Raw genomic sequence first — 12,123 nt, forward strand, 5'->3', positions numbered from 1 at the left:
AAACAACATAAACATCAATAGTTTGGAGTTTAATACAAAATATTTTTATATAATTACTGAAAATTCTGATTTGGGTTTGTCGAGATATATAATTAGCTCCCAATACATCCAACAATGATACATTTTTTCCTTTGTAAAGATATATAGTTAGCTTTCGATATATATTTTTTTATTTTGGATCTATCAAGATTAGATACATTTTTTTCCTTTATAAAGATATATAATTAGTCCTCATATATTTTTTTTAATTATGGATCTGGCGAGATATATAATTAGCTCTTATTCAACGAAGATACATAATTAGTTGAAATTTTTATAATTACTTTGTAAGGATGGAGATTATGTAAATATGGTAAATTAAGGTGTATGTTTGTGTTATTTTTTCTAAAAAGATAAAAATAGATGGGTAAAATATTTGTTTAGCTCAATTCATTGATATGCAGTCCAAATCGACTCATGAGAAATTCTAGTAAAACATATATTTTTTAAAATAATTATTTGTCTAGTTGATATGTTTAAAGGAAAAATATTTTTATTTGATACTAAAAAATAATTTAAAGGAACGAAAACGATGTGAAATTCACTGCATGCTTTCATGTTATTAAAAAATTGATAAAGACGATGTGAAATTAAAAGCTTGTGTAGTAGTAATTGGTGGACGTGTTCAATCAGCATCATATAATTTTTCTTTTGACCTTTCAATGCCCCTGATGATAACCAAACTTACAAGGAATGTGTTCGGTATAACGAACGATATAGTAATATTTCATGATAACTAACTTTTAATTTGTTAAGAAAAGGTCAGAACATAAATGATTTAATTATTGATATGTCTAAAAATCAAAGATTGTATAATAAGTTTTGTATGCACAACTGGATGAAATTAAAGGGCATATATTTGTATGAAGCTACACATGAGTAAAATCTTGACCTTTTTTTTTTTAAAAAAAAAAGTTGTAATAGAGTACTTGTCAATGTATATATAAGAGTGAAACTAAGTTGATTTGAAAGGATTATTATTGTTTCTATATATGACTTGTTCAAAAGCTATTATCATATGGTGGATTAAAGCAGACAATCAATAGGTAAGGAAGTTACTACCACTTTAATTCCAAAACTTTATAATTAAACTGCCCCACATGTCATCACCTTTTTTTTCTGCAGTGGGTATCAACATTTGCCATTCTTCTTTTAATGCATGAAATATCACTCAATCAGTTGATTAACACGCATTTATACCTCAGTTTATGGCTAATAATGATAAATTAATATAATTTGTTATAAATATCAGGCGTATATAAGTTCCTCCGATCCTTTTGCGGTTCCTCATGTACTCCCACTATTTTTTGTTCTCAAATTACATATCATCCTAATATACACCTTAATTATTGTATTTATACGGATTTCTACTCTTACAAAGTAATTACAAAAATCTCAATCAATTATGTTTCTTCTATGGATGCATCGGAAGCTAATTATGTATCTCAATAGACCCAAAATCGAAAAAAATATATCGAAAGCTAATTATATATATTTACAAAGAAAAAAAATATATCTTCGTTGGATGTATTATGTATCTCGAGAAACCCAAAATCGAAAAGAATGTATTGAGAGCTAATTATGTATCTTTACGAAGAAAAAAATATAATATCTTCACTGAATGTATTGGAAGCTAATTATGTATCTCGACAGACCCAAAATCGAAATTTTCAGTAATTATGCAAAATATTAAATTTTTCTGTAACTAAGCTCCAAACCATCGAAATTTACGTTGTTTAACCAATTTTAAAATTGACATTATTACTATTTAATCAGGAAGAATAAGGTAAAAGGAAAAAAGGGTTAAAGAGGGAAAAAAAGCAACCCCAAATATTGAAAAGCCGCATGGAATCTATGTGTTACAAAAAAGTATACGTAGAATATTTGTTTTATCCCTCTTTTGATTCTTTAAGAAAAAGTTCTGGCTTATGGATCGATGAACTGAAATGATGATTATGAGATTTTAGGTTTGAATTTTAGTGAAGAGAAAAATATTATTTGATTCTTTTGTCTCAGTTGTATGGTACAATTCATATTTTGAAAGTAAATCTTCTTAGTTTTAAGTTTTTGACTCCAAAGTCGAACATAGAAATTTTTAAATATTTTAAAATAAATTTTCATATTAAAAACTACAAAACTAATTAATAATTTAAATATTTAAAAGATATGGAAAAAAATCACAGTAAACTCATTTGACTCTTGAAATAAAAAATATATCACATTATAAATTGAAACAGAAGGAGTAAGTTATAATTTTTTCCTCACAAACTATCTTGTACATCATGTTATCAAAAAAAATTGTAGATTCAGAGAGGAGAATGCCAAGTTAATTATAACCATAATAACATCAATAAATTCCACAAGAACTTTGCATTTTCTGGAATTATACATCCTCATAGATCAAGCTATTACATACTATAATCCTTAAAAAAAAAAAAGGAAAAGGTGTGGAGAGTTAGATACCATAGAATTAATTAATTGCTCAAACATCCACATGACAATTTTGTACCAATTGATACTTCATAGCTGAACCAACAGCAATACTATTTCCAATCATTTTTCCACCAACACCAACATAAGCTGGACAATTGACATTCAAATGATACTTCCCTGAAACAAATGTTCCAACTTTCCATCTAACGCTTCCATCAACTTTAACATTTATCAACACAGTTCCAGCCATTTGATCTTGGTTAAGACTCTCAGTGAGATACGGCGCGATAGGGACGGAGTTACCATACACAAAAGGTGACCATATTGTAAAATCTTTATGACCTTGATATGTTTGTGGTATAAGTGTAGGGAGAGTAATTTGTTGGCCACGATAAGTTGCATAGACATCGAGTTTGTCATAGTATATTCCAATTTTGTCATTTGGATTTCGAGAGGCTAAGGTAATTTGGAAGTTGGTGGTGAGGAAATTTGGAGAGGATATGTTGAAGGAATAGATAGTGGCATCTTGGAGGATGAAATGTGGCTTTGTTGGCCTAAGTATTAGAAAAATGAGAAGGATGATGAAGAGGATCAAGATTACGAAGCCAAGTAGGGCGGCGAATAGGCGGCGGTGTAGCTTGCGACGCTCCTCGTCGTGGTGGCCGCAGTCCTTGGCCGACATGTTGGTGATGGTGGTGGTAGTTGTGATGGTAGAGACTGGTGTTTTTGCCTTTGGGAGAGAGTTTTTGCAAGGGGGAGATGAGTTTGTTAATATGGTTTGTTTTTCAGGGTTCTATAATGTGGTGACACTTTATTGCTTCAATAAAAAGAGTGTGGTCTTTTTGTATGGGAAATGTTGGTTGCATTTGTTTTCATTCTTCTATTATTGTTGGTCCGAATAGACTATAAGTAGGATATATGGAAATATTCCTTTTTCAAATATGATTATGACACGAACTTTCGCAAGGCTAAGAAACTCCATAATGCAATTTTAATTTTGTTTGTGGCTGAGAGACTTGTGTTTAACCTCTAGTTATCAGACTAATTTAAATTCGCATCACATACATGACCTAATAAGAAACTAAAGAGCCTCTCATGAAAAGGTTTCGTTTTACAAGGCCCGAGAAAAAAAATTCTAATTAACGATGAAGAGATCTCAATCATCTCATCAATGGAGAAGTTTTATCTTCAAATTTTTTCTTTTTAACACTTGAGATATAGACAAGTGCAATTTTTATCAAATGTAAATGTGTCCAAAACCTCATTTCCAAGAACATGTTGTGGAAATGTTCCAACGACCAATACATCCAAGTACCATGCACTAACAACTTGCAAGCTGTCAATTTTAGAGGAACATAAAGTTTGGAGAGGGTGATGATATGGTGTGGTACTACAAGCAACCTTATCTTTTGGGGACGTATGCTTCTACGCAAAGGCTAATAAAAGGTACTTGAAAAGATTCAAGAATTATTCCAAAGGGCCCTACTTCTATAGTCCTGACAAAATGTAATTGCATTATTCTCAAGATATCAACCATTGTGGTGATTGCATTATACCCCGAATCAGTAAAACTTGAAGTACTGGTAATTCCATCCTCGATTTTTTTTTTTTTTTTTTTTTTTAAATAATGCTAGAAATTAGTTGAGAATCAATGATTACAGAAGCATTTTTTGAGGAAAACGAAACACCATGATAAAAATTGGTAAAATAACATACGAATGATTTACTTATCTTTGTTTTGGGAAGGCTTGGAAGAAAGAGAACTACAACGAAAATAACAGGCTGCTATTTAGTTTTTTGTTTCACTTTAACCTTAAATTAACAAGCAACGAACAATTTTTACTAATTCTTTGATTGACCAGCTCCCATACATTATAATGTACTATATACCTCATTGTCTGTTACATTTTCAATTTGCTCCGAAGAAATTTTATATAAAATATTACTCAAAATTTGCACGAGCTATATTTAACGTGATTGTATATGTTATTTCAAAATCAAGAACGTCTCGCCTCCTTAAAGAAAACACAACCACAACAAACCCAGTGTAATCTCAAAAGTGGGGTTCAGGGAGGGTGGTGTGTCGCAGCCTTACCCCAACCTTGTGAAGATAGAAAGACACTTTCCAGTAGAATAAAAAACATGAATAGCAAGGAATAGAGGATCTTAGGGTGTTCCCAGTCATCGACATCAAATTCAAGGCCAATACAAACTTTATCCCACTAAAATGAATGGATTAGATTCTAATCAATTACCACTAAGCTGGGCAATCCAGTACGTACAAGTTTTACTCAGTCTAGAGCAAAAACAAGTGTTATAACAATTCAATGCAAATAAGCGGAAAGTAAAGATATCTATAGGCAGCTAAATTGGAGCGGTAAGCTTCACAGACCAGGCAACAGTTTATACAAGTTGGTGATATGAATTATAGCACCAACACCAAAAGAACCCTCTCTTAAATCACCTGGTGGGGGAGTAAAAACATGCCCAAGGATAAAAACTCCTGGAGATCCCAAGTCCCAAGCATAGCTGGAAATAGGGGCCGTCGGCTTCAATAGGGTAGGATATGGAAGAGCTCACTTTTACACGCTTACAGTGTGAACGAACTTTCATACTATTAGGTCACCAGTCACCTCAAAGATAACTACAGGTAATTGCTCATAACAACTGGGATTCATAACCTGGAAAATAAGACAGGTTATCCAACGATGAGTGAAAATACATTGACAATGTGTCTTTTGCACTGTTAGTATATATAAGTTAAATCCAACACAAGAAGGCATATGCTGCAGGTGAGTAGAGAGTTATTTACAAAAGATAGCTGTTCTTCTGTAACTACGTTGGAACTAAAGCGTAGATGCAATCTCTTGTCAAGATAATTTCTCCTTCCATGATATTCTTTCTTAAATAACTCAAACAGCATGGTCATTAACATAATGAAACATAAGTCATAGCAGCATCTGACTGTATTTATACACACATTTGAAATCCAAGACACAACTTTTATTACAATATAAAGTTAAAGACAAGACACAACATGATCCCACTAAACTGGAAAAGATAACCGTAGCTTAAACTTGAATAGTACAACTGAAAAAGGTAGACTATGCAAATAACAGATATCTTATCATCCCTGGTAGATAAGAGCAAAGGAGTTAAGACACACAAAAAGAGGTTCATTTACTACTAGCAACTTTCAACAAGACAGCAGATTGATCATTCAAGAGATTTAACACCTCCTATGTGAATTAACTTCATCTACCATCAAAGGCACTAACAAGTGGAACTGCTTTACATGAACATTTATTTTGATGATTGTTCCTCAATAACTGAATATTAGCATGTACTTTAATTTCCTTTTAGATGTAATAAACAGGTCTACAATTTTTTTGGGGGTGGGTTCGGGTAGAGAGACGGGCAACAGAAAGATAACTGCACCAAGTCGATTTTTTAAACTACTTTATCATCCCCACCAAATCCCACATTTTTCATCAAACAACATATACCACAAACATTCTCACTTGCGTAGCAAGGTGTTAGGAGAGCTCTTGTGTAGCCAAGTTAGTAATCCTAGGTCTGTGTCCTTGAGTAGGAGCCTCTAGTCAGGAGAGTTTGGGTGTGGTGGGTGTCTTTGGTCCATGAGTGTATGTTACTACTAGGCGGGTGTCCTATCTCTTATTTGAATTGCTCGTATTTCGTATTTCTCTGATATTTATTTTAGTATTTCTTATTCCTTATTTCTGTTATGTCATCCATCCTGCTTCATGTTCCACTACGATCTTGTGTGCTATTCTCTATCCTGAGCCGGGGGTCTATCAGAAACAACCTCTCTACTTCTTCGGAGGTAGCAGTATGGACTGCGTACATTTTACCCTCCCCAGACCTCACTTTGTGGGAATACACTAGGTTTGTTGTTGTTGTTGTTGTTATTCTCACTTGATTTATTAATTATGTAAATAATAAGGAATCAAGTGCCTAACAACTAACAAATATGTTCCCAGATAGATGGAGAGAGAGAATATAACGAACTTCCAACATACTATACATGCAGAAATAAATCTGCAGTGGACAATGTCCTGCACCTCAACAAATCTGTAAGAATCAAACCTTCACTACTTCAGCAGCAGCAAGTGCATAATTCTATAGCTCCTGAACACTAGCACAATCTATATTCCGATATCTCCTAACACATGCCCCCCCCCCCCCCCCAACACGCACAGTAGGAGAGCCATCTCCTCTGGGTCGCTAAATTCTCAAGAGTTCAGAGAGTTTCTACAAGTCAAAACCTTTTATAACAATCAGGGTTTCGGTTTCTCAGGACCAAGTCCAAGTCTCGAAATCTCCATGGGCTACGATCTCAGAGTAGAAGAGAAACAAGAGTGTCTTTAAGATTCTTTTTTATGTTTTTACCGATACCAAAAGTGTCTATCACATGAAATAACATGAACTAAGAAGCTGTTCAAAAGGATTCACGTCTATAGTCCTTTACAACTCCTTTTCCCCTAGTTGTCTCCTTCTATTCACTATTTTCCCACACCTACAACATGTTAACAGTTGGTTACTCTTAAATCCTCCAAAACAATGCCCCACAACCAAATTGGCACTGCATCATGAAGGTCACAGTTTGGGTACTCCTAGCTTGTATCAACGAGTATACGCAATAGTAAAAGCCCTAAAAGTTCATATAGACATTACCTTGAACTGCTTCCTATCACTCCAAAAATTAAACATATCAAGAATGTATAACTACGACGATACAAGAACAAACTCTTATTTGATGTGGTCAGAAGAAATTGTACAAACATTAACTTGTAATGCTTTAAAACAATGCTTCAAGGAAAAGATGTTAGTGAAGCACAAGGAACTGCAAATAAGTTATTTTCATCACCGCGAAAGTCTAATATTTGCAAGATTTTGAATTACCAACAAAATGGAATCCTAAATTACACGAAAGGGCTTTTACAAGTACACAGAATTAACCTTCTTTTCCTAAAACATATCGATATCGCAGCCCTTTTTACATGCTTAGCTATCATGTTAATCATAAGCAAATAAACAGCTAAAACAACCACAAATAATGTAGAAATAGAACACATTCGCCACATCATAAATGTAGCCTCAGAACAACAACAAAAACAACCTTAAGACGCGTATACACCAATGTGAATAAATACACAATCAATACCAGCTTTTTTCATTCTTTTTAACACCAGATCAATATAACACGCAATTCAATCAGCATTATCCTCACTACATTGCTTACACAATTAAACTAACAAGTATATAATGCAACAGAACAAAACAAACTAACGAGTCAATAAAATTCACCTCATTGAAAACGCCACCATCAATCACAGCCCAACCCGACACTGCCTTTCTGCTCCAAGCAAATTCCCAGAAGACTTGTTCAACGAAACCCCAACCGATAAATCCCCACAATAAACCCTCAAATACCTCCTCCTTGCTCTCCATGCTCCCGCTTTAAAACTAACCCTAGCTACCATCCTCACATTAAATCTAATAATTCCCTTCTCATCCCTCTCTTTACCCATACCCTCAAAAGCCCATTTCTCCACATACGCCCCCGATGCAACAAAGCTAACTTTCCTCCCCGTCTCGTTTCCCTTATCCATAAAAAAAGGCGGCACCGTTGTATCAGCCATTGATAGCGATTCAAAGAAAATCGCAGCAGCAATTTCGTCGTAGTACAGTGTAATCTTCTTGTTCGGATTTCTCGCAGTAAAATGTAGATCCCAATTTGCAGTTATCAGCGAATTCGACAAGTTGAGATTAGACACCGAAAGCGAATCGACTTGAAACTCAGGGATACGTGGGAGAATAACGAGCCAGATAACAAAGAGTATCGTTCCAGTGATAATTGTAGAAGCAATGAGTATAGCAATTACTCGCCGGAGAAAGATGTTCCGCTGCTGTGTAGCATAAGGGTTTTGGTAGGGGTAGTTATTGTTGTTGTTGTTGTAATACGGTGGTGCGGCGTAAGGGTAGACGGCGGACGGAGCAGCAGCGGCGGCGGGGTAGCCGGTAACGGGTCGATTATTCGGGTCGGTCATGGAGCAAGTGATTTCTGTGTGCGATTAGTGGGAGTGGAAAGTGAAGAAGAAAAGTGGGTGACGACGAATCTAATAAAAGGACTCTGTGGTCATTCTGAATTCAACAGCTACTAATTCGGAATAACGATATTTTTTTATTCATGTTGTACAATTAGACACATTATTAATTAGTACTGTATTACTTAATAGGATAAATATTCAATAATTTGCATATGTGCTGCTAATATTAAATTCCACCTAAGTTATACAACTCATTTAATTATTTTTAATCCGAAATAAAAAAACCACAAGATATCAATTTTGTGACCTAGGATGTGAATTGAGAACATTTATATGGTAGCTGTTATAAAATAAGAAAGAATAAAGAAGAAGAATAGAGACAATAGAAAGAGTAATTCTTATTTCTTCTCTTGAGATGATTTATAATGAAGGAAGATCTTCTATTTATAGGAAAAATTTGCCCCTAGTTTCACACTAAAAGACAAATACATCAAATCTTGATAGACATCAAATAGATCTTGATAGTCCTTCACTATAATTGATATATATCATAACACTTCCCCTTGAATGTCTAACAATACGCATATAGGCTGCTTCATTAAAAACCTTACAAGGAAAAAAGAATACAATGCGTATTAGCTCCCTCTAATAAGAACTTCCTTGAACCTTTGCATTCCGATCTTGTGCACCATCTCCTTAAAAGTTGCAGTTGAAAGAGACTTGGTGAATAAGTCAGCCACGTTGTCACTTGAACGAATCTGTTGTACGTCAATATCACCATTCTTTTGGAGCTCATGTGTATAGAAGAGCTTTGGCGAAATGTGCTTCGTTCTATCTCATTTTATGAATCCTCCTTTAAGTTGTGTTATGCATGCTGCATTATCTTCATATAAAATCGTGGGTACTTTGTCATATTTCAAGCCACATTTTTCTCGAATGAGATGTATTATGGACCTCAATCATACACACTCTCGGCTTGCTTCATGAATAGCTATAATCTCAGCGTGATTCGATGAAGTGGCTACAATAGACTGTTTTGTTGATCTCCAAGATATTGCAGTACCCCCACATATGAATACATAGCCTGTTTGAGATCGAGCTTTATGCGGGTCAGATAAGTACCCAACATCAGTATAACCAACAAGATTAGAACTGCAATCTTTAGAATAAAATAAGCCCATATCGATAGTCCCCTTTAGATACCGTAATATGTGTTTGATCCCATTCCAATGTCTTCTAGTAGGAGCAGAACTATACCTTGCCAGCAAATTTACTGAAAAGGTAATATCAGGCCTTGTAGTATTTGCAAGATACATTAGTGCACTAATTGCACTAAGATATGGTATTCAGGACCAAGGAGTTCCCCATTCTTTTCTTGAGGTCGGAATGGATCCTTATTCACATCAAATGATCGAACAACCATCGGAGTAATTAATGGATGTGCTCCATTCATATAGAATCGTTTCAACACCTTTTCAATGTAGGCAGATTGATGGACAAAGATACCGTTTGTCAAATGCTCAATTTACAAATCAAGGCATAACTTTGTCTTTTCGAGATCTTTTATCTCAAATTTTATCTCAAATTCTTTCTTTAAGTAATCAATTGCCTTTGAAGCACTATTGACATTCCAATAAGGTTTATGTCATCGACATAGACAGCAAGTATAACAAACTCCGACGTTGTTTTCTTTATGAAAACACATAGGCAAATTTCATCATTCGTATAACCTTCTTTAGATAAATATTCACTAAGACGGTTATACCACATGCGTCCAGATTGCTTCAAACCATACAATGATCTTTGCAATCTAATGGAATACATTTTTCTAGGCTTTAAACTATATGTGTTCGGCATTTTAAATCCTTCGAGAATTTTTATGTATATCTCATTATCAAGTGGTCCATATATACAAGCTGTTACCACATCCATCAAATGCATTTCAAGTCTCTCATGGATAGTGAAACTAAAAAGATAACGCAATATTATTGCGTCCATAACTGGTGAATATGTCTCATCATAATCGACACCGGGCCGTTGTGAAAATTCTTGTGCAACAAGGCGTGCTTTATACCTTTGTATTTTATTTTTCTCATTTCTTTTTCACACAAAGATCCATTTATAGCCAACAGGCTTAACACCATTAGGTGTTTGAGTTATAGGTCCAAAAACTTTACGTTTGGCAAGTGAATTCAATTCAGATTGAATTGTTCCTTGCCATCTTGGCCAGTCATTTCTTTGTCGACATTTGAGGTTCAAGATCCTTGCTATCTTGCATGATTTTTGTTGCAACATTGTATGCGAAGACATGATCCACTGCTATTTCAGATCGATTCAAATTATTTTCAGCATCACTTGAATTTATGGATAGTTCCTCATTTTTTTGAGTCTCGGACTCATTGATTCCTTCAGGAATATCAACATTGCTCAAATCTTGAGCTTCCATATGAGAATCTTTCGTAGTGTCATCAGGACCATTTGTTTTTCTTTTTCTAGGATTTCGATCCTTAGAACTTAATGGTCTGCCATGCTTCAAGCATGCTTTAGATTCATTAGTTATGACACTAGTGGATGGTCCTTTAGAGATATCAATTCGAATTGGGACATTCTCTGCAGGAATATATGATTTGGTGATCCTTTTCAAATCAGTAAATGCGTCTGGCATTTGATTTGCAATTTTCTGCAGATGAGTAATCTTTTGTACTTCCTGCTCACAAATAGAAGCATGTTGATCAAGATGAGATAGTGATGGATTTTTTCACAAAATTTCTCTTTTGATGTCACTATCTTCTCCCCTAATTTTGGAAAAACTATCCCATCAAACCGACAATCTACAAATCGAGCAGTGAACATATCTCTCGTTAATGGTTCAAGATAGCGAATAGTGGAGGATTATTCAAACCCAACATAAGTTCTTAACCTTCTTTGGGGGCCCATCTTGGTGCGATTTGGTGGTGCTATAGGCACATAAACACCGCACCTAAAAATTTTTAAATGAGATATATTAGGTTCTTGATCCAAAACCAAATGCAACGGAGAAAATTTATGATAATTTATCGGTCTAAGACGAACAAGTGTTGCAGCATACAAAATTGCATGACCCCAAACAGAAGTGGGCAACTTAGCTTTCATAAGCAATGGTCTTACTATCAACTGCAGACATTTAATTAATGACTCAGCAAGGTCATTTTGAGTGTGAACATGGGGTACAGGATGTTTCATTCTTATCCCAATCGATAAGCATTAGTCATTAAATGCTTGGGATGAAAATTCTGCAACATTATCAAGGCGAATAGACTTAATTTGATTATCGAGAATCTGTGCCCGTAATCGTATTATTTGTGCCAACAATTTTACAAATGACAAGTTGTGAGATGACAAAAGGCATACATGAGACCATCTAGATGAAGCATCTATTAGGACCATAAAGTATCTAAATGACCCACTAGGTGGGTGAATGGGTCCACAAATATCTCCATGTATGTGTTCCAAGAACGCGGGCAGTCCCAACTTTTGTTGGCGGTGGCATCACAATCAACTTGCCTTTATAACAAGCATTGCATGAAAATTCACCATTCGA

The 12,123-nt window shown here is 34.8% G+C and overlaps 2 protein-coding genes across 2 annotated transcripts; both read right to left on the minus strand.

The window, feature by feature from the left end:
- Nucleotides 1-2,350: 2,350 nt before the first annotated feature.
- LOC107874657 (NDR1/HIN1-like protein 1) lies at nucleotides 2,351-3,409 on the minus strand. Its single transcript, XM_016721416.2, has one exon. The coding sequence runs from the start codon at nucleotides 3,152-3,154 to the stop codon at nucleotides 2,522-2,524; it is 633 nt and encodes a 210-aa protein (XP_016576902.1). The 5' UTR covers nucleotides 3,155-3,409; the 3' UTR covers nucleotides 2,351-2,521.
- A 1,192-nt stretch (nucleotides 3,410-4,601) lies between these two features.
- LOC107875682 (NDR1/HIN1-like protein 10) lies at nucleotides 4,602-8,743 on the minus strand. The gene is made up of 2 exons (XM_016722489.2): nucleotides 7,801-8,743; nucleotides 4,602-5,153 (listed from the first exon to the last, which is right to left on the minus strand). The coding sequence occupies exon 1, from the start codon at nucleotides 8,541-8,543 to the stop codon at nucleotides 7,824-7,826; it is 720 nt and encodes a 239-aa protein (XP_016577975.1). The 5' UTR covers nucleotides 8,544-8,743; the 3' UTR covers nucleotides 4,602-5,153; nucleotides 7,801-7,823.
- Nucleotides 8,744-12,123: the final 3,380 nt, after the last annotated feature.

The sequence above is a fragment of the Capsicum annuum genome, chromosome 6 (genome assembly GCF_002878395.1).
Source record: "Capsicum annuum cultivar UCD-10X-F1 chromosome 6, UCD10Xv1.1, whole genome shotgun sequence".
Classification (NCBI taxonomy): domain Eukaryota; kingdom Viridiplantae; phylum Streptophyta; class Magnoliopsida; order Solanales; family Solanaceae; genus Capsicum; species Capsicum annuum.